Raw genomic sequence first — 24,035 nt, 5'->3', positions numbered from 1 at the left:
TTCCTTGGCAGACCTCAGGGAGAATCAGGCTACTCCCACCAAAGGGCAGTGTACACTAGGTAACATACCCATTACTGCTGCCCGGAGCAACCTCAGGGGCACAGATGTCCCACAACCCATAATCTGGTTGCTAGGAATCTCCTGGCACAAAATAATTGGGGGGGAAATGAAAATAGAGAAAACTAAAGTAATGGGGCGGACGGGGAGGGAGGGGAACTTTTCTCATGAAAAGCAGGTGTTTAATGAGAAACAAAACCACCAAAATCTTCCTGATCTTCAGCAGCGAGAAACAGCACAAATCTGGAACGGCTTCGGACAGCGTGTGAGGCTTATTGTGAATTCAAAGTTTAACTCCACGTTCTCCGGAGCTCGGAATGTGAATTTCTGAATAAGGGTGGTGAAGAAGATGAACAGCTCTGTTCTAGCCAGGTGCTCGCCAGGGCATACCCGCTTTCCTGGAAGGGGAAGAAAGAGCAGCTGATGGATCACTGCTACAATTACAGGGTTAAGTGATAGCAAACACAGAGTGCTGTTCATTAAAAATTCACTCATATGGTAAGTTCCCTGAAAAACTTGCCCATTGCCTTACTTTAATCAGTACTATTACTATGGTGTTTGCCATGTTCTTTCTAAGATGAAAAAATGCTATGTAAGATTTGGGGACTATTATTATTATAAAATGTACTGATAGTCTCAGAGGAGCTCTAGACATCTCTAATTATACCCACATTAACACTGTGGGTCTTTGAACCCCTCTAGTGGCTGGACTATGAGTCTGCTACTACCTCTGAGCTAATACTGTACAGACAAATCCCCACTATGAGAAGCTGAATAGGACTTTATGATCATCCTTTGTACTTAGCTAGAATTATGATGGCTCCTAGATATCCTCTTCCCTATATTTCCTCCTCTCATATGTCCATTGAACATTCTCCTGCATGAGACATCTCTTCGTAGACAGTGGGGAGGGAATGTTCTCCAACAAGATTGTGGGAACTGTCCTCAGAGCTTTACCACTTAATAAAAATGTTGGAGATTGTTCCTAGAGGCAAACTCTGAAAACCAGTTAACAGCTGACTTCCACTATTAATGAATACAGTAAAAAAGCCTGCATTGGTAGATGGAGTGAGGAGGGAATTTTCCTGTGTGGTACGGTGTTGCCCGGTTAGTACTGCCCATTACCAGGATTTTAAGTTTTCCTCTGAAGCATCAGGTAATGGCTAGTGTCAGAGACAGAACGCTGGACAAGATGGACTATTGGTCTGTCCTGGGATGGCACTTCCTAGCTTCATCTATTTTTAAAATATGACATTGGCCTTTTCATGCAAAAACATTCCCTCACACATGATCTCACCTGCAGAAAAAGGCAGAAAGGCTTCCCGCTTCCTAAACTGGCCATTTTCCAGGAAATGCTCAGGATTAAATGTATCAGGAGTTTCCCACACATTCTTGTCGAACATTATTGATGTCAAACTGGGGATCAAAGTGGTACCCTGCAAAAGGAGAGGAGGAGAATGGGAACTAAAAACAAGTCGGTGAGCGTGCTCAAAGGTTACATATTGAGCCATTTTGTTTTTAAAACTATTTTATTACTTCTCTTAGACCTGATCTACACACACAGTGGAATTGGTTTAATTAAAGGTGTGTTTCTTTAACAATTTAAGGCTTGTCTATACAAGGACATCCAAGAAAATTAATCCAAATTAACTAAAGGTGTGAATTTGAAGTGGACTAGTTAAATTACTTAAACCCCTGAGTGAATGCACTAATTCAGAATTAAAGTGGATTTAATTCAGTTTAATAACAGTGTCCACACAGGGATTTAGGGATTTAGTGCTAATCCACTTCAAATTCACACATTTAGTTAATGCAGATTAATTTTCCTGTACAGCCTTGTATAGACAAGGCCTTCATTAAACCAATGCAACACCCTGCACAGACACTTTTTGTTCGTTTGCAGTCTGTTTTTTATTGGTTTGGCTTGTGTCAGTAAATTACAATTATGTTAGTACAGCTAAACCAACGGAATCCAGTTTAAAACCAATAAAAGTGTGTCCACACAGGAGTTTGTATCAGTTTAACTTTTCAAATTGATTTTAGTTAAACTAGTGCAATTTCTGTGTGTACCCAAGGTTTTAAACTAAAACTTGCTTCACCTGTGCTTTTTCTTTCTTTTTTTTCCCAGCTAGCTAAAATTGCTACCATATAACAAGAAACTTCCCACCCTCCACCAGAGAGGGGCAAACACTGCAGTCAAGTTATAGGATTGATTGTACAAACATTAAGAAGTCAGCTCTCTCCATGAAGCAACTGATCATGTTAGATGTAAGAAATAACAGGCTGTTTGATATTTACTGTTATAATGAGAGCTTGGTGCTTGTGTGTGTGCTGCTAAAAACTAGCTTTTAATTAGTGCTATTTATTTATCATAGCGGAGTTTCCTAAGACACTTAAGCCTAACATATCAAAACTCTATGTCCTCTTCCTATTGGCTCCCATGGTCTCTGGGTCTCAGTTTCATATAATTCATGAAATTACCCTATATTGTATTTTTCTTAACACCAAAACTGAAGTCTGTGCAGTGCACAGAAAAATCAAGGAATTAAATGAATATTTTAATTTTTTGTAAAATGAGAATGAAGCCCTTTTTAGATAGTTCCTTTCTCCAGAAAATTTACCTTTATTGAGAACTTCTGTAGAACTTAATAGAAAATTATAATTTTTCTATGGAATTTTAGATCCATCATATATAATGTAATGAAGAATTATATTACTGCTATAGAATTCTACAGGATGGATTTAAAAGTCATGAAAATGATACCAATCTCTATTAAATTCTTTTAGTTTTTAGAGAAATTTCTAAAGTACTCTGTCAAATTGCTATTGGATCCTAATGATTTTACCCCCTTTTAAATTATATGAGATTTTGCCATAAAAGAATTAAAAGTTAGATCTAACATCAAACCAACAGAAGAAGAAAGGGAGGCTTAGTTTCCTTTCAGGTTACTTTTGGCAAATGGAATCCTGCCAGTGTAGTGTCACTGGTTGCCATTCTGGGCACATTTATAGGTACTACGTTGCCCATCCTTTGTACTTCATTGAGGACTGCGTTGGTATACGGCATATTCTCTTTGTCATCCATCATTGGTTGCCGGGACTGGCCAATCACTGTGTCAATTTCTGTTTGCACTTTCTCTGAAAAGAAGCCAATAGCCACATTAACAGTTATGACGAGGAGGAGCAGTTGTCTATTTAGAGAGCCTTCAATGGTTCAGATTTTCAGCTGCATTTTTATTTTTAAAGTGCTTTGAGTGACAGGTGCCTCCTTTCAAATCCTGGATGTAAATGCTGTGCGTAGTCACAGAAAGGTACAGCATCGGCAATAGCAGTGCAAGGCTCCCTCGCATTGCCTTGCCAACCTGCCTTGACCATGCCTGCAAGGAATTAGCTCTAGACCTCACGTGGTGGAAGGTAAGTCAGGACCTGGCTCAAAGCCCATTGAAGTCAATGGGAGTCTTTCCACTGACTTCAATGGATTTGGGGTCAGGCCTTCATTTTTCACGACCACTCTGTCATTGGGATGTCTGCGGAGGCTGTGAGAAAAAGTGCCAATTAATAATAAATCATCATACATTTATGGAACTTTCTATCTCAAGATTTCAGTATGCCTTTCAATATTAATTAATTAATTAAGCATCACATTACCCCAGTGAGGTAGCTAAGAATCATTATTCCCATTTTACAGATAGGGAAACTAATGCAGAGAGGTGAAGTGACTTGTCCAAGGTCACACATGAAGTCAATGCAAAGCCAAGAAGAAGTCAGTTCCCAGGACTTCCAGTTCTGTGCATTTACCACTAGACAGTCCTTTCCCTCTCGTAGTTGTGGTGGTTGTTCTGCAGAGACCTATGCACTTGGAACTGCAAAGACACCACTAGCTTGAGGATTTCCAGTGCTGAAGCTCAAATCTAGCCAGTACAATAAGCCTTCATTTGTTGTTCTCAGTGCTGTTCCCAAGGAAGTGAGAAAGCCAATCTTTCAGCTACTGGGGCTCACTAAGGAATTTAAGGGCAGAACATAAGGCCTGATTCAAAGCTCACAGAAGTCAGTGGGAAGAATTCCAGTGGCTTCAGTTGGCTTTGGATCAGACCTCTCGGGAATAAACTGAAAGGAAGGAAGGACAATTTCAATTTTAAACCATTACAAAATCTACCTTGAATTTTGGGATACACTGCCATGTAGAGCAGAGCCCAGCGTATGGTTGTGGCAGATGTTTCGGTCCCAGTTAAAAACAGATCCAGTGTGGAACACAGTAGATTTTCCTCATTGAAATAAGAGATGGAATCATCCTTAGACTTTAAAAAATGTAAGTGGAAATATATATATATTAGTTATATGTGTTAAAAACCTATCTTTATCGCATGGACAGGCAAATTATCCCCCCCAAAAGAAAACCTAAGGCCTCACCAAATTGATGTCATTGTTAAATTAAGAGAAGATGTGTGTCTAAATCTGCTACATTGCCTCGGAAATCTCAGTCTTGGCTTTTTCATATATCTAGGGTGAGAACTGCACCCCGCTGCCAGCCCCTTTACTTTGGATAAGAAGGTCAAAGCAGGGGGCCCCAAAAGCCCTGGTGACACCTGGAGGAGGATCCCCCCAATAGAGGCAATGGGACAGATGGCTGTCAGGCTGTCTTCCCAGGACCCCTTTCCTAATCCCAGGGCAGGAAATGTGTCAGGAGCATAGCCACAGCATGATGTACTGCAAAGAGTCTGTTCAGTGCCGCGGCCCATAGAGCCACCCAGGAAGGCTGCTGTAACTTAGGCCCCCGGGGCTGTCTAAGTTACTCCGGGGGCCTTTCTGGGACCTAGAGGAGGAGGGTGCAAAGATGACTTAAATGCACCTTAGCACCCCCCACCCACCCGCCATTCCTTCTGCGTTGCAATCTTGTAAATCATAGTCATGTTAGAAAACCATATTCAGTTGAACAGTCCTATTGATGTCTTTGATATTACTCATGTCCATCAGAGTTTCAGGACTGGGCCTCTGATTTACATTCATGAGTTTGTGATACATTCTTAAATCCCCTAGACCATTTTGAAAATCCCATATGCAGCATGGCAGGGCAGTGACTTTTAGCAAATCAAGGACTGCATTTTTTAATGTTAAATTTCATAAAAAAAATTTCTTTGAGAAATCTCATAGATGTTAGATTAAGTGACCTTCCAAGTGCTTTAAAACAGCATGCTGTACATAAGCTGAGCTTTCTCTCCATTTTAAGTACTTTTAAATGAAAAATAACTATCCATTCAAACAGCTTCTGTTAGAAAGTTTTGCCCTAAAAGTGAGCACCAGGCAATTTAGAATGGCAAAACCTGAATGACATACACACCTCCAGATAGTTTGTCTGAGCAGCTAGTGTCTAAATTCTGAGTGTTGTCTATTGATTTCTTTCTGTTGCACAGTAAATTGTTGGTCCTCGTTGTCCTCTTACCTTTTTTATTTCCTTCAGATAACAGTCAATGAAGTCTCGGGTTTCAGATGAATTCCAGTCCTCCTTGTGCTTTGCAATCACTCCATTCACAAAATATTTAAGTTTCTTCCAATGTTTGAAAATTTTATTATGGGGCCCTGGGACCCACCTCATTAGCCAGGGGAAAGCATTATACAGCTGTTAAGATGTAAGATGAACAGGACAAATTAATACCTCTTAGATCAAGAAAAAATCTATTACAGTTTAACACATCTAGGATTAGCCTGATTCTCCAAACATTTACACCAGTACAAATCAGGAGTTATTCCACTGAAGTCAATGGAGTTACACTGGTGTGAAATTGGTGTGATTCAGGCCCACTGTTTTCTGATAATAAAAGTTTATTTTTTTAGAACTCATGCTGGCCAATAAAGTCCCTTAATCTGAAACAAAAACTTAAAAAAACCAACCAGAGTCTCATGGTGTAGACCCAGAATAATAAATCAATTGACCGTGGAGTTCTACAGATGTAACTGAGATCAGAGTCTGACCCACATTATGCAGAACTGTATAATCTATTCACAGTTAAACTCCAAATCAGTCAGTATTGGCCTGATCTGGTTATAGATCTGGAAACTCAGGCCAGCCCACTAACAAATAATAATTAGTATCTAGTTCTTGTAGAGTGCTTTTCATCAATAGATCTCAACCACAGTCTTAAATGTATTTATTGTCACAACACCTCTGTGAGGTAGGTAAGTGCTATGATCATCCCCAGTATGATTCACAAATAAAGATGGGTTAAAAACTAGGGGGGAGGGGAAATCAGCAGAAAATTTTAAGGATAATTTTGTCCATTTTCCATAGAAATTGTAGAAGTTTATGAAATTTCCCAGATACATCTATGGATAAACCTTTTAAATGAACCTGACTTGATACAGGATTTGTATCATGACCACACATTTGTGTTTTCATGTGGCTTTTTTTCTGGATGTTTCTTTCTCTGTCTTTCTAGCACCCACACCATATTATCAAAGTGTGGGATTTTATGTGAAAACTAGGGCTGTGAAGCGATATAAAAAATTAATCGTGATTAATTGCATTGTTAAACAATATTTATTTAAATATTTTTGGATGTTTTCTACATTTTCAAATATATTGATTTCAATTACAACACAAAACACAAAGTGTACAGTGCTCACTTTATATTTATTTTTGATTACAAATATTTGTGCTGTAAAAAACAAAAGAAATAGTATTTTTCAATTCACCTATATAGGTACTGTAATGAAATCTCTTTATCATAAAAGTTGAATTTACAAATGTAGAATTATGTACAGAAAATACCTGCATTCAAAAATAAAACAGTGTAAAACTTTTGAGCCTACAAGTCCACTCAGTCCTATTTCTTGCTGTCCGTCACTCAAACAAAAAGTTTGTTTACATTTGCAGGAGATCATGCTGCCTGCTTCTTGTTTACAGTGTCACCTGAAAGTGAGAACAGGTGTTCACATGGCACGGGTGTAGCCGGCATCGCGAGATATTTACGTGCCAGATGCACTAAAGATTCATATGTCCCTTCATGCCTCAACCACCATTCCAGAGGACATGCATCCATTCTAATGACAGGTTCTGCTCAGTAACGATCCAAAGCACTGCAGACCGACGCATGATCATTTTCATCATCTGAGTCAGATGCCACCAGCAGAAGGTTGATTTTCTTTTTTGGTGGTTCGGGTTCTGTAGTTTCCACATTGGAGTGTAGCTCTTTTAAGACTTCTGAAAGCATGCTCCACACCTCGTTCCTCTCAGATTTTGGAAGGCAATTCAGATTCTTAAATCTTGGGTCGAGTGCTGTAGCAATCTTTAGAAATCTCACATTGGTACCTTCTTTGCGTTTTGTCAAATCTGCAGTGAAAGTGTTCTTAAAATGAACAACATGTGCTGGGTCATCATCCAAGACTCCTATAATATGAAATACATGGCAGAATGCGGGTAAAACAGAGCAGGAGACATACTGTTCTCCCCCAAGGAGTTCAGTCACAAATTTAATTAACCCATTTTTTTTTAATGAGCATCATCAGCATGGAAGCATGTCCTCTGGAATGGTGGGTGAAGCATGAAGGGGCATACGAACGTTTAGCATATCTGGCCCATAAATACCTTGCAATGCTGGCTACAAAAGTGCCATGCGAACACCTGTTATCACTTTCAGTTGACATTGTAAATAAAAAGCTGGCAGCAGGATCTCCCGTAAATGTAAACAAACTTGTTTGTCTTAGTGATTGGCTGAACAAGAAGTAGGACTGAGTGGACTTGTAGGTGCTAAAGTTTTACATTGTTTTGTTTTGGAGTGTAGTTATGTAATAAAAAAATCTATATTTGTAAGTTACACTTTCACAATTAAGAGATTGCATTATGGCATTGTATGAGGTGAACTGAAAAATACTATTTCTTTTATCATTTTTGCAGTACAAATATTTGTAATAAAAATAATAACATAAAGTGAGCACTGCACACTTTGTATTCGGTGTTGTAATTGAAATCAATATATTTGAAAATGTAGAAAAACATCTACAAATATTTAGTACATTTCAATTGGTATTCCATTGTTTAACAGTGCAATTAAAACTGCGATTAATCACGATTAATTTTCTTAATCGCAAATAATTTTTCTGAGTTAATCATGTGAGTTAACCAATTAATCGACAGCCCTAATAAAAACCAGAATTAAGGAAGCGATACTCACGTGAAGGAATACACGGTCATTTCCCATATATCATTATACTTTTTTACATAGGAAAAGTTAGATTCACCTCTCTTGATTCTGTTCTCACTCTAACTACTTTACTTTTCAGGTGTCTGAAGTCAAAAAACAAACCAGCTTTACCTGGCCCCAAAAATTTCCTATGAGGAGTAATGTCTCAGCAAGCAAATGCAGTAATTCTTGGAATTGACTGTCATGGTATTCAAAGCGCTCCCCAAAAGTGATGGAACAGATAATATTTGAAACAGCACTATTAATTTTATAATGAGGGTCAAATGGTTGCCCTGGAGGAGAAAATATAGGGACAGTGTCAGTTTATAAACATTCCAGACTAGTGTAATAATACCACCCTAGATTCTTAAAACTGAAATATTATTTTAAATCCAATTTACTTTTAACCACCTATACTGTTTTGGTTTTGTGCTACATTCAGTGTGGCAAATGAATAGGGACTCCCAGACTATAAGTCAGGAAACCTGGGTCCTATTTCTAGCTCTACACTGGCTTGTTAGCACCTGGGGCAATCCACTGAACCTCTGTGGACTTCAGATTCCCATCTGTTAAATGGGGTTAATATTTACTTACTCATCCACTTAAAGCATATTAACATCTACATATGGAAAAGCTCTACATAAGGTCTAAGTATTCTTATTTTCTAACAGTTCTATAGTCAGTTTCAAGTCAATTTCACTTTTAACTTTTGTGCACTAGCACAAAGCTAACACGTTTGGGTTTTAAATATTGCATGGGAAACCCAACTAAAGTATCCAGGAAAACATTTATAATATTAATATAGTCTTAGGTTTTGTACATTTTAATAAAATTTTCTTATTGGTCCTAAACAACCAGACTGCATCCCTTTAAAGATTAGCTCTCCTCTACACATTGCATACTAACTGTAGTCCACAAACACCACGGCAATGGATTTCTTGGCATGCCTATATACCGGTAATTAAAAAAGACAAATAGAAAGTTATGGGAGGATAACAAGTCTGGATGGCTGCTTAAAAATCCATTATTTGATAATATAATACATATAAATCATGTGCTTTTTTTAAAATAAGGATTACATCGTGCATTGCATGTGCTGTTCTGTTATTTATCCAAATACTATTGAAATCTCTTATGTTTATTTTCCCAGTACATATAAAACATATTCTCTAGCACAAAGAAGCCTTGATTCTTGATTGGAGCTCCTAGACCCTATCATAATAAAAATAATAAAAAGAAAATAATAGATAAACCTCTGGTATGGGCAGATTATTGCATAATTGTCCATTATGGACCTCTTTGCACTTCCTTCTGAAGCATCTTGTGCTGGCCACTTTCGGAGATAGGCTATCAGAGTAGATAGAGCCCTGGTCTTGATCTCATATGGCAATTTCTATTTTCCTATGTTTATTCCTTTCACTGGTGCCATCATGGGGCATATATTTACGAGTCACAATCATTCCAGTTGTTTCTGGCCTAGGCTCACCAAAGACCATGGGTAGGGTTGGCGCTGATCAAGGGGGCTGATCAAGATGTCTGTGTGATTGTCCTGAGAAAAGCATAGCTAAAATCTTAGGACAAAATGTAAGTTAATTTCTTACCCTTCTCTTCCTCTATTGCTTCAGTAAGATATCTGCTCTCTTCCTGTATTCGTTCTTCAAAGCTTATGCCAATGCTTTTCAGAGCTGATAAAACAAATTTTCTTTGTTGCCTCCAGATATGTCCATTTGATGATATCAGCCCTGCAGTGAAAAAAACATGCTATGTTTTGCCGTATGCAGGAAACAGTTTAAAAATGATCAATAGAATATTAAAACACCTTATTTTTAAATTACATTTTTGCATGGGAATTAAAACCCAAAAGAAATCAGCTTACCCTCAGGAGCTAGCTTTATAGATTTGCTTTAATCTGCCTTTTCCCCCTTTTCTCTTGTGCTTTGTGTGAATAAAAGGGGTAAGCACAAATAGTTTACTGTTAGTACTATTACAGTGTTGGGAGACCTGCATGTGGGATGTGATATTCTTTGTAAGCTTCAGCTGTGGTGCTGTGTGCAGCTGGAGGAAAGAAAAGTAATGGGGGAATAAAAAAAAAGAGTCACAGAGGCTGGTCTACACAGAAAACTTACATAGTGGAGCTAAAAACATCCCTCCGGGATGTGAAAAATCCACACTCCTAAGAGATAACCTCTAGATCATCTAGCCTGACCTCCTGTATATCACAGTCCACCAAGACCACCCAACAACTGAAAGAGACCAAAGTATTACAGTCCACAAGAGACTAGACTGTTCTGTGCTATAGGAGGGACAGAGGGAGACCAGTCCTTGCAATGGCGTGGAAATGATTCAGTGAGATATACCCACAAAACCTTGGCAAGTGACCTACACCCACATGCCTTAGAAGGAGGCAAAAAAAACCCAAAACAAAACCCAACCCATGGTGACTGCCAATCTGACCTGGGGGAAAATTCTTTCCAGACCCCAGATAGGCAATCAGTTAGATTCTGAGCATGTGAGCAAGAACCAGCCAGCCAAGCACCTGAGAGAAAGAATGCTCGGTGCCGCCTCAGAGCTCTGGCCACCCCTCCCAATGTCCCATCTCCTGTGAAACTCTTGAAATGTGTCTGGCCCCTTGCATTTATCTAGCTCCTTTCATCTAAATGGATCCCCAGGTATAAACAGATTCTAGGATATTTGGGCCGAATGCTGAGGTGATTACTAAGGGCCTGATTGCACCACCCTCACTCACACTGAGTAGTAGCTGTTTGTGTGAGCAGTCCCATTGACCTCAGTGGACTCCTCCTGTAAGTACTACTCAGTCTGAGTATAGGCAGCAGAATCAGACACTCCATTTGTACTGACAGACTCCCATTATCTTCAGTGGCAGCTGTGTGTGTGCCCCTCACAGGATGATCAAGAGCATTCACATTACGATGCTGTTTATTATTGAGCATTGAAAGAGAGAAAGACATGGATGGGAAAGCTTAAGGACAACTGCACTCAGAAGTGCTCAAAATGTAACCACCATCTCTGTTTACTCCAAATATCTTACTCTTCTTTTCTTCTCTTATTCTATTTTTTCCTTCTATTTCTTCCCAGTAGTAGGCAGCCCCAAGTAGAAGACAAACTTTCCCATGTCAGTGGGAGTTTACCTCAGTCAGGACTAAGTTTGATTTTGGCCCTATGTACACAGGGTCACTTTGCCAAACACCGAAGTGGAGCCATGTGAAATACAACAGATGTTTTGCAATTCACATCAACCCAACAGAATGATTTGCAGAATGAGTGGGAGTGTTAGATAATTGTACCCACCTGAAATTACATGGGGGAAAATACGTAGGCATTTAGGTGTACAGTTTCTGAGCCTTTATAGTTAGCAGGGAGTTTTCATAGTGCAGCAACAGGCACAGGCTTTAGTGATTGTACAGTATCCTTCTCCTACACGACTGTTACTATTATTGATAGGACAATAGACTACGTTTCTAGCTCTTTTTACTGTGCTCATTGCTGAGGTATCAGTCTCTGACAGATTTTAAGGTCGACTAGGTAGACGAGATAATATCTTTTAGTGGAGCAACTTCTGTTGCTGAGAGATGCACGCTTTCGAGCTTACGCAGAGCTCTTCTTCAGGGAGCTTGTCTTCTACAGAGCTCTATGTGGCTTGAAAGCTTGTCTCGCTCAGCAGCAGAAGTTGCTCCAATAAAAGATATTACCTCACCCTCCTTGTCTCTCTAATATCCTGGGACCAACATGGCTACAACAACATTGCAAACAACAGTTTTTAAGGTCAACGTTTTCCAACCTCGTTGCCTGAAGTTAGGGTCCCAAAGCTATGTAGGCACCTCAACCAAAGTGGCCAAAGGTCCAAAGCACTGGACGCTGCAAGTGGTGCAGCACCTTTGGAAATCAGACCACTTCTGCTTAGGTGCCTACATGGATTTAGCCTCAGGCAGCCAAGATTTGAAAATTTTGGCCTAAAAGATAGCTCTGTCTCTAGCCCATTGCTAGGTCATGTTTTCCAGGTCATTCAGATTTAGGGAATTGATTCAGGTTCAGAAATACCAAACCTGCAGTAAATATGTAGCTAGCCTACGGCCAGATCTTTAAAGGTATTTTCAATACCTTAAAAAAAAACTGGGCCCTATTCAGCCAAAGTGCTTTATATGTTATGGTGTCCAGCTGACCCAAGTAGGAAGGGGCTGTTTACACTCCATATTATCTCTCATGTTAAATTCAGTGAAACCAGTCAGAACGATCCCATCTCCCAATCTTTCAGAGAGAGAGATAGAGAGAGAGAGAGAGTAAAATAATATTTCCCCATTGAGATTTAGAAACATTGGAACAATTCCAGCTCTCCTGTGCATCTGTGAATCCCAGTTAAAGTTGCTGGGATTGTAGCCAAGGGCAGAATTCAGCCTATTTATTTATTTATTTATTGAATGGTCATGATGCCAATCAGGCAAAGTAGCAAACAATGACAACCACATCACGGGAACTCACCTAGGCCTTTAAAAATTTCACGGAGAAGTGGTATATGTGGTCGATCTGCAAATACTTCAGCTTGATGGACAAGAGCTTCCTTCACTAGTTGGTATCCGTTGACCACCACAAATGTCAGATTTCCAAACTGCACACTGAAAATGTTGCCATAACGGCCAATAAGCTGAAAGACACATTCCTCTGATTTAGTTACCTTCTGTGTCAAACTAACCACTGGAAGGATGGAGATGGTACACAAATACTGGCAAGCTGTAGTGTAGGAGAGATGTCTTCTTAGCAAGCTGACCATAGGCATCGCCTAAAGCTCTGCTCTGTATAACTTCAACATGACTCTTTCACACTGGAACACTAATGCTAGAGGATGATCCAGATGATCCTCCTAGAATGTTAGGTAACATATGGGACCAATGTTGGGCCAAAGTTGTCATCAAAAAAAGATAAACTCCATTATAATGGTTCCTCATCATCTCCATTGCCCTCCCCCCCCCCACTTTTACACACGTAGAACTAATCCTAGGCGGTTAGAACTTGAACTTTGCATATTGGCTTATGCAGCATCTGCCAAGCCTGGATTCTCCATGGCACATTCCCTTACCAATGTGTGCATATAGTGTCTGTATGGACAGGGTTTAAGACACCTGCCACCACCAATCAGAGTCAGACTGTGCTTAATGTTTAGGTCAGCCCTTATCTTCCTCAGCAGGTTAATACCTCCCTCACTGAACATTAGCTTTTGGTCCCACATGTTCTCTTTTCCCAGGAATGGAAGATACCATTGCCATTTAGGATCAGGAATGTTTTCTCCATCAGATTATAACAGTGCTGAGTGGGAAGAAGAGGACAAATCAGAGACCTAAAAGCATTGATAATGCCCTTAACGCTTTGCCCGAAAGGGATGTCTTTGTTATTTGTAGGCTCCTTCTTCGGCCCAGCAAAATGAGTACAAGGAATTATAAAGGGCCCTTGTGTTACAAGTGTAATTGTTATTTTGATGACTAAAAGCTACCAGGCATGTCGCACTCCCGATAAGTGTTTCCCAAGTTCCCCCAGGCTTCACTGAAGAGGAATGGGAGCCTGTGAGAACAGCACCCAGGCCTAGGCTGGTTGCAACACAAGAGAAGGCACATTTTAAAGTAATAGCAAAAGAAAACAAGCCAGACCCCGGAGGGATGTTACTTTGCCCAGCCAGTTAGAATGGAGGGTAAGCCCCCTCCTCCACTTTTTCAGGGGAAGATCCTCAGCTGGTGTCAATAGTCATAGCACCACTGACTTCACCGGCAGTTAGGACTCTTGGATGCTATTCCTGGCTCTGCCACTGCTTCTCTGTGTGACCCTGGTCAAGTCACATGGGCACTTAACTTCTTTGTGCCTTAGTTTTTCCATCTGTGAAATAGATGGAATGGGACAAATCCTGGACACCAGAACAAAGGCAAAGTAAATGGACAAAGGCTCTTCATAAGCCTGCATAGCTGTGGATCCACCAATCACCTATCGTCCCTTCCCCAATCTGGCTCAGCCCTTCCGTGATACCACAGAGAGGCAGAGGTGGGATGGGGTCAGCCTGTATACACCCTCTCTGCTGGAGTTCCGTTGCATTTAGGTCCCTGCTGCACCCAGGGAGGTCCAGTAACAGTTACCTACATCACAGGCTGTTGTAAGGCTTACTGTCTGTAAAGCATTTCCAAGGGTCTGCTACAGAACACGCTCCGTACGTGCAAAGCATTAATACGATAAATCTCAGTCAGGCTCTTACCTTTTGCAGAGCGAGGTGGATGGGCTGCTTAAAGTCCACCACAGTGCCAACGAAAGGAAAAAGTAGTGGCCCAGGAGGAAAATTCTTGGGACGTCTCTTTTTCACATGATCAGCAATCAAAAGAAGCACAACCAGAATGACGAAGAGAGTCTGAGCAGTCATCTTTTCCCAAAGGGAAGTTAAAATGCACCACAAGCGCAGCTGCATCTTGACTGTCAAAGGACAGATTTCTTAATCCCAACAGGGACCTGGGCTCTGACCCTTGTCTAGTCTTGCTGAGATGGGAGGTCGAGGTGAGTAAAGTAAACTGGCTAAGATGCCAATAATGGCCTGGTTGGCAGGACTTGCCAAGGGAGTGCTGCTTTCTCATGAACCTCCTTTGTCAGAATGCTCACAAAATAAGCAGGCAGGGCCGGCTCCAAGCACCAGAAGATAAAGCACGTGCCTGGGGTGGCACATTGGTTTTTTTTTTTTTTTCTTTGGCAGTTCGGGCAGCAGAGTCCGGGTGGCTTTTTTTTTTTTTTTGCTTGGAGCGGCAAAAATGGCTCTGTCACGGCAAATAAAATCCTGATTATTCAGCTAAACATAAGCAGGCTTGCAAGCTTATTTGCAGCTTTACCCTTCTGACAGGTCCCTCCGTTTTTTTTTGCTGGAAAACCATTCCCCCTCTCTGCCTTTAATTAACAGTGAGCTCCTTTAGACAGATACCTAATTGGGATTATAAGCATTACAAACATTTTAGGTTACAGTGAAAGCAGCTTACTTCACTAATTACATATGTAGGGAGTTATATAATTTAAAAACTGTAAGGCACCTGAGGTGATGGGCGCCATACAAATGCCCAAGGGGCTGATCCTCTTAAATGCTGATCACCATTTATGAGGTGCTGTGCATCTTCAGCTCCCACTGCAGCCTGGAAAGCTCACTGAAGTCAAAAGAAGTTTAGTCTGAGGAAGGCTGGCACAAGTAGGCCCTAAGAGCCCAATCCTGTAAGGTGCTAAGCGCCCTAAACACCCACTGACTTCAGTTGACGTTGAGGTGGCTCAATACCTCTCATGATTGGGGTTTGTGCACCTAAATCTCTTAGGCCTTTTGTGAATCTGTCCCCTAAATAAATGCCCACACTCTCCAGGGTGAGTAGCAGGATGGAGCAGCAGTGAATTAGCTCATCGCTTCCTGGCTAAATTTTAACCAACATTTATATGGAAATTCTTTAAAAAGTTTTTCATTTACCAAAACTCAATTTGCAGTCAAGTAAAAATGTCAATTATGATTTTTAAAATGATTTTGGTAAAAATTTCAGGAGCAAATATAATGCAAAATTTCATGGAAAATGTTGATAATATTGTGAGAGTTTTAATTTATGAAAAAAGGTCCCCTGGTCTAGGAAAAACCTTTTGTGCAAAGTCTTTTCCAGATCTAATTTCTGCTGGGCTGCTATTCATTGCTGTAGCTGGAGGATTGTATATATTAATGGCTATTTTAGAAGTATATGTAGTCTATGTGCTAAACTACAGTAGTAAGTGTAATGAACAGTAATACTTTTTTTGAGCTACAGCCTGATCGGAACCCAATTCTGCTCTATCCCTTGTGAGACCAGTTTTTGAATCCTACAGTGAGGAGCAACGTTGCAAGCGGCACACTACATCACAAGCTGCAGGTTAGCCAGGGCCGGCTCTGGCTTTTTTGCTGCCCCAAGCAAAAAAAAAAAAAAAGAAAAAAAAAATCGGAGCGGCCAGAACGGCAAAGCAAAAAAACCCCCAAAAACCTGCATCCGGAGCGGCAAAGCAAGAAAAAACAAACAAACCTGCGGGGCGGCCTGAGCCAGGGTGCAGGGGGACTCCCTGTGCTGCAGACATGCCCCAGCTAGCGAGGGGAAAGGGGAGGGAGCGGGGGGGGGAAGAGAGAGAAGGAGGGCGGCCAGGGCTTCAGCAGTGCGCTCGCCACGCGGCCCTGACCGCCACGCCGCCTGCCGGGAGGGCTCCGCGCCGCTCCAGTCGGCGGGGAGGGAAGGACGTGGGCTGCCCTGCCGGGCTTGCTACAGACCTGGCACCGGCTGGGGCAGACAGAGCGCACAGCCCGTTTCCAGCAGGGCGCTCCCCTCCTCTGCACCGCCGCCCCCTACAGGGCAGACAGATCGGCGAACAAAACAAAAACAACACAAAAAAAAGCAGCCGTGCCACCCTAGGATTGGGCGGAATGCCGCCCCGTAGAATCTGCCACCCCAAGCATGAGCTTGCTCGGCTGGTGCCTGGAGCCGGCCCTGAGGTTAGCTTCAATGTAAATACCATCCGTCAGCCTGACAGAGCCATGAACACAAACTAAGCCAGGCAACAAGCTAGCTATTAACTTTGCCAACAGATCAGCTCTTTTGCTTGGGCAGACACTTGCACAGCTGAATTTGTGACCAGTGCAAAGACATCAGCATACAGCAAATGTATTTTGCTTATGGGCCAGTTTCTCAAACGTGGGCCACTGGGTTTATACTCAAGGGGACACTACAAAAGCCCACAGTTGCATGCCTTGCTACTGCATTCCACAGTTTGTCCTCTCAGATGGAGCCTTTGATGGGTACAATGGTCTCCTCCCCGCCCCCCCCATGCAGTTTTCTGTGACATTCTGGTTTTACAGTTTGTACCTAAGTATCTACTAGCACTATCCCATACTGTGAGTTCATAGAATATCAGGCTTGGAAGGGACCTCAGGAGGTCATCTAGTCCAACCCCCTGCTCAAACAGGACCAATTCCCAACTAAATCATCCCAGCCAGGGCTTTGTCAAGCCGGGCCTTAAAAACCTCTAAGGAAGAAGATTCCACCACCTCCCTAGGTAACCCATTCCAGTGCTTCACCACCCTCCTAGTGAAAAAGTTTTTCCTAATATCCAACCTAAACCTCCCCCACTGCAACTTGAGACCATTATTCCTTGTTCTGTCATCTGCTACCATGGAGAACAGTCTAGATCCATCCTCTTTGGAACTCCCTTTCAGGTAGTTGAAAGCAGCTATCAAATCCCCCCTCACTCTTTTCTTCTGCAGACTAAATAATCCCAGTTCCCTCAGCATCTCCTCATAAGTCATGTGCACCAGCCCCCTAATCATTTTTGTTGCCCTCCGCTGGACTCTTTCCAATTTTTTCACATCCTTCTTGTAGTGTGGGGCCCAAAACTGGACACAGTACTCCAGATGAGGCCTCATCAATGCCAAATAGAGGGGAATGATCACATCCCTCGATCTGCTGGCAATGCTCCTACTTATACAGCCCAAAATGCCGTTAGCCTTCTTGGCAACAAGGGCACACTTGTTGGTCCAGTCCTTCCTCCATCTGAGTAAGGAGTATAGAATGGAGTCCTTAATCCTGACATCATGGATATGACTCTGTTGGTGTAGGTGCCTGACTACCATGCTACATTGTCTTGAAAGAGACTGGGATTATAAATCACCAACTTCCATCGTTATGCTGGAAGCCCAGTTTCGCTCCTCTGTTGTTGGATAGATGATATGATTTATCAGCATGGAATAGAGTATCAAGCAAACTGGGATATGTGTGAAGCTCAGTTGCGAAACGTTCTGTAGTATGGGTGGGTGAATCATGGCTGGGGAAGGTGTCATGTGAGGAATGTTATTTTCTGCATCATGAGTACATTTGCTTGCACTTACCTGTGCCCTGTCAGTCAGAAATGTCACGTCTCCGGTTTTGCTTGTCCAAATGTGTCTCTCCCCATGGGGCTTAATTAGCCTGCTGCAAATTTTGAGGGAGTGTTACAATTTCACCATAGTGATCCCATTCTCATAACCCAGCACATTAGAGTGTTGCATTGTGATAGCAGTATTTCTGGCACCAACACAATGCATGGTAGCGTGAAGGCTTCGATTATAACACATTTTTCCTGCACTGCAATCTGTACAATAGCTACTCACCTTAGATACTTAAATAGTCCCCATTACCATAGTGTCTGAGCACCTCACATGCTTTAATCCTCACAACACCTCCTGTGAGGGAGGGAAATATTATTATCCCCATTTTACAGATGTGGAACTGAGGTGCAGAGGGATTAAGTGATTTGCCAAAGGTCACCCAGGACATCTGTGACACAGCAGGGAATTGAACCTAGGTCTCCCACCAGAACCCTAAACTCTGGGCCATCCTTCCTCTATGTGATGATCCATTGTATGCAACTTTTTGACCATGCTATCTGGACTTGCAGATATGAGTGTAGAAGGACCACAAAGAATAAGGGTATTGAATGGACAAACACAGCTGCTTATACACCAAAGCATCTTGAACAGCCAACAGACAGCAATTGGCCCATATGCTTTCTACCTTCTTCCCTGGCTAGATGTCTAACTGTTTGCAGAAGGTTTGGAAACATTCTGTTAAAAATGTAATTGCCATTTGTTTTTTGAGATCTAGTATCCCAATATCTTTTCCGGGGAATGAAATTCAATAAGGTAATAACAGAATGTAGTTCAACTGTTACCGTATTTTAAGAACATTATTTAAGTGACAGAATTTCTTAATGATTAGAAACATATGTAGGGAAATAACTTGATATTGAAAATAAGTGGATACAATTTTTGTTCCAAACCATTTTTACTGACTCAAATAGCAACATATTAACTATTGCAATTCACCTTTCAAGCCTTTGCAAATCAGTGACGTGACATACAATATGAGTCAGATTTCCACAAGTCTGTAGGGCCAGATCCTTAGCGGATTTAAATTGGCATAGCTCCAGTGAACTTAGAACCACACACTGATTTACAGCTGTTGAGCATCTCAAACTTATTTTCTCCCTGCACCTGATGCCCAGCTGGTCAATGCCAGTCTTCAACAGCAATGAGATAGCAAACAACTTTTATGGCATTTCAGACTTCTTATTGTTTTGATCCCTATCTTAGGCCCAAATCCTGAAAGGGGTTTCACACCCGCAGCTCCCATTTTAGGGCCACTACTGCTAGTTGCTGAGTGCACTCAACCTCCGGTGCCTTGAAATGAGCACCCACAACTGCCGCTAATGCCCCATTTGGTACATGGGGCATGACCCAATGCCCCTTAAAGTCAATGGGAGGCCTTTCATTCATGTCAATGGGCATTTGATGAGGCTCTTGGTGAGCTTTGCCTCCCTGAGTAAACTGAAGCAAGATACATTTTAATCCTTACTTTGGGTAAAACTTTTAGAAGCATAAGTGACTTAGGAAGTTCTTCAATCACTTAGGTGATTTTGGAAATTTTAGCGCTTGTGACTTGGTGGATGATACTTTAACACCTCCTGGTTTGTGTCTTCTTTCTCTCTCCAATCTAATAGTCCCTATGAAATTAATCTTTCTGGGAATCTAGAGTTTTGCCAACATTATCTAACCCTGTGAGGAAGGTAAATGCTGTTACAGATAGGTAAACTGAGGCACTCTGAGGTCAAGTCAGGTGTTTTGCCTGGGCTCACACAGGTAGCCCATGTCAGAGCCCAGCGTAGACTCCAGCAGGTCTGACTCCAGTCCCCTGCACTATTAGAATACAATCTCTCCCTACAGAAACAGCTGATTGTGATGAAGTGATTTTTGTATGAATTTATAAGCCAGATAACTAATGCTAGATAGAAAAAAAAAATTGGACTAAATACCATTGTTTGCAAAATTATAAGGCTTGATTCAAGCTGGGCATGCAGGGGCTGCAAATGGCAGCTTAGACTCTGGCCCTCTGAAGTCAATTTAAAGACTCTCATTGGCTTTGGTTTGGGCCCCATAGCACTCCTTGACACAAGATCCTTGGGTAATACAGAATATTGCCTGGTGCCATTCCATCTTTCCTCCCGAAGTGACTGTAGTCACGTCATTGTCTGCCCCAGACCGTTATGGCCCACACTTTTGCCACTCCAACCCCTCTCCACGTAGATATTCTGCTGCCTTATGCCACAGCCTCGCTTCCACTGGCAGAACCCGGTAACAGTAAGTGTTGACATGGCAATCATTGTACCTAAAATCTCTTATTGTTACTCATATTGTCCATTGTGAATATGCACCTTCTCAGTATTCACAGAGAAGAGTACAGTCACACATTTCGTTCAATGCCACAAGGACTTAACTGGAGATAAAATGTCATTTATGTACATATCACAAGCGGTTTTTTTTAGGCACAGATGTCTTTCTGGTGCCAATATGCTGTTTATGTACTTATCTGTCACAAGCACATGTCTATGTACATATGCCCTGCTGGCACAGGCATAGTGCATTTCGAAACTCTTATTAGACTGCTAATAAATAATATGCATACAAAGGAAAAAACAGAAGATGGAATCTATCAGTAACAGCATCTTTCTTAACTACCTTTTAATTATAGGAGAGGAAGAAAAAGATGAGTTGCTACGCAGGCATCTGTGCAGGCCTGGATGGAAATGTCAAATGCAATCATTTTACAACTGGATTTTCACAGGTTTGAGGGTGTTTGGGGTTTTTTGTTTTTTTAATGACACAGATTATTACAAATCCTGGTGCTGATGATGTACAGGAGTGTGATTGTCACCAAGGAATTTTGAAAAGCCAGAGCAGATGTTTGGCATATTTTCAGCATGAATTCTGAATATTCAAAATGCAAATTAGAATATTAAATGGATCGATGTGGAGTAGGCTTACCTTTTCCTCGGCTATACTCAAAACCAGTCAGTCTGAAAATCCATTCATAATAGGAATATTATTCCCTTTCCAGGCAGTTGTCTCTCTTTCTACCCAGAGGTTAAAATGATGCCCCTTTAGGCAGAGCTATTCGAGAATGGAAATGGAGTTCCGCTGCCCTGGGCACTGGAGGAGGCATAGTTAGCACCAAATCCATTGGGTCCTGAGCACTGGTCTATTTTCTCTACTCTTTCCTATCCCTTTCTATTTCCTGTCCAATCATTCCCCAAGCTTGGCTGGCATTCAGATTACTCATCTCCATTATGCCCTTGCTGTAATGAGCACAGCAGGCTGAAATCAGGATGAACAACCATGTCCTGGTAGAAGTAAGAACCAGCGGGAGGAGACCAGATCCTATCAGCCAGTTGCAATACTAGACCAGGAAGCAAGCTGGGATTCATCAGCTAAAGCAACCTGTGTGAGGCTCAGGTGCCTTGCACCAGGCTTCATCTTACATGTTGTGTGGAATGATGCAAGCATCTGGCAGACATTTTTCTACTTCTTCTTTTTCTCTTCCTTTGTGTTATGACTAAGTGAATTACTAAGCCAAAATTCAAATGTGACCAGCTCCTTCTGCCCAAAAAGATGTTTATGATGAAAAGAGTAACTGAAAATCCTAAGCAAGAGGCTTTATGCAACTGCCAAAGGAAAGACGGGGGAACCTTTCCAAAATGATTGAAAATGCCACCCAAGATTTTTAAAAATGACTCATGACTGTGGGTGTCCCAATATCTGCGGGCCCAACTTGAGATCCCTTAAAATGGCTTGATTCTCAGAGAGTGCTGAGGAGTTACCTTCTGTAAATCAGGACCACCCCGTAAGGGGTCTCAAGATGGGCACTAAAAGTTGAGACATCCACAATCCCTTGTCACCTATGAAAATCTTGGCCGTAACTTATAATTTCCAGGGCCAAGACTTTAAAAACATCCATATCAAGGCACCCAAAAATGTGGTCTGACTTTCAAAAGTGATGCAAACCCAAGAGTTCTTACTGCAGTCAATGCATGCAGTTGGGGGCATGGCATTTTTGAGGGTGAGGCCATTTATTGAGGTGGCACTGGCTATATTTAGAGGTAGGAGCCCACTGTTAGGAATTCAAGTTTGAAAATCTCGTTCTAAGTATTTTCAATCTTCCTCGTTTTGTTTCTTTCCTTTGTGTGTTTCATAAACACTGAAAAGGATTTTTAGGTCAGGGTATTTGTTAAAAAAACACAAGGGCTTTGGGAGCCTTCACAAAAACCCACGAACCATAGATTGTAAAATTCTAGATCAGGCTAGTAATACAGATAGCTTGGTGGTTTGAGCATTGGCCTATTAAACCCAGGGTTGTGAGTTCAATCCTTGAGAGGGCCACTTAGGGATCTAGGGCAAAGTTAGTACTTGGTTCTGCTAGTGAAGGCAGGGAGCTGGACTTGATGACCTTTCAGGGTCCCTTCCAGCTCTATGAGATAGGTATCTCTCTCTATATATACATACACACGTCTGAGAGAGAACCTGCTGGGCTCGGTGCTGATCTCCTTTACACAGAGGTAGCACCTGGTTAATGGGGTTAACCCTAGACTTACATAAATGTAACCAAGATCAGAACCTGGCGTTACTATGTTATTGAAACATCAGGATGGCTTCAGAACACCCAGTCACTGCCTAGCATGCCAACAACCAAGATTGTCTAATTGTTTCCTCATCTGTCTGTCTCCACCTTGTCTTATACTTAGATTGTAGGCTCTTTGGGGCAGGGACCATCTTTTTGGTCTCTGCTTGTATATTGCCTAGCACAATGGGGTCCTGAGGCACCTGAGTGGGGTTTCTAGGGCTACCACAATACAAATAATAGTGTCACAGAGCCTAACTGGCAAACAGTGTTATCTGGATGCCCTCTTTAGGGCTTGTATTTTAGACCCATATCAGTTGGGTTTTTAATCCAACAACTTGCTGATTTACCTGATTTACTAAGTGAATTACTTGGGATTAACTGTCTCGTGGAATTAGCAGTGGGATGAGGTGCCTTTTAACTCTAGCTCACTGGGCCAAACCTAAGGCAGGCTGGTAGCGATCGAAACTCATTACCAAACTATGCAATGATCTAATTTAAGGCCTAATCCTGCAATCAGATCCACATGGGCAGAACATTGTGCCTACGTGGAACCCCAGTGAGCCAGCTGCAGGCGTTAGTGGTTAAACATGTAGTTTGTTTGAGTCCAGTTGCCAATGGACAGGTAGTCATGTTAAAAAAACCAATACCATTGGCCACAATTGACATCTTTGCTGTAGATTACAGAGAAGTCACCCATTGACTCAGTCCAAGTAGGCTTATCAGAGAAATGCAAGGAGTTGCTTCCATTGACACCAGTTTGGAATTTGACTCTAAAACCTTTTCACCACCAGGTCACAGCAGATGCATGTTGGCAGCGCAGTATGGAAAAATGCGCCATGGGGCAGCTGCCCTTTCTGTGCATAGTATTTGGATAAATAAAATTCAATCAACCTTCATAAATTTGCTTTCATAAATAAACTGTGCATTAAAAAACATATTTGACTGCAGCGAGATTAACTATAATAAGACCTGCAGGTGACATCCTGGGCTCATTGAATTCAATGGGAGTTTGGCCATTGACTTCAATGAGGCTAGAACTTCCCTTTGTATGGGTTATTAAATGCACTGCAGAATTTTTGACTACTGAATCTCAGCCAATAAATTCAAATGACACTGGTTATTTTACAAAAAAAAATAGGGTAATATAGCAGCGAATACCCTATCAGTCTGTAAGAACATATATAGACACTTGCTCTTATATATGCTAAGACACAGGAGCTCAGTAACCCCAGTACACTGCTGAATTTCACTTAAAAACAATAGTTCAAAGAATGAGTTCTTGATCCTGCAG

General features: G+C 41.6%; 1 protein-coding gene across 1 annotated transcript; it reads right to left on the bottom strand.

Annotated features, from left to right (window-relative positions):
• Positions 1–276: 276 nt before the first annotated feature.
• Positions 277–14,691, bottom strand: LOC112115941 (cytochrome P450 2J2). The gene is made up of 9 exons (XM_024213175.1): positions 14,485–14,691; positions 12,732–12,894; positions 9,836–9,976; positions 8,367–8,527; positions 5,498–5,674; positions 4,214–4,355; positions 3,008–3,195; positions 1,355–1,493; positions 277–455 (listed from the first exon to the last, which is right to left on the bottom strand). The coding sequence occupies exons 1-9, from the start codon at positions 14,689–14,691 to the stop codon at positions 277–279; spliced, it is 1,497 nt and encodes a 498-aa protein (XP_024068943.1).
• Between the last annotated feature and the right edge of the window lie 9,344 nt (positions 14,692–24,035).

This window comes from Terrapene carolina, unplaced genomic scaffold (genome assembly GCF_002925995.2).
Source record: "Terrapene carolina triunguis isolate 2854851 unplaced genomic scaffold, T_m_triunguis-2.0 Scaffold210, whole genome shotgun sequence".
Classification (NCBI taxonomy): Eukaryota; Metazoa; Chordata; order Testudines; family Emydidae; genus Terrapene; species Terrapene triunguis.
Note: the sequence above shows the minus strand (reverse complement) of the source record. Positions and strands in the feature narration are given on the sequence as shown.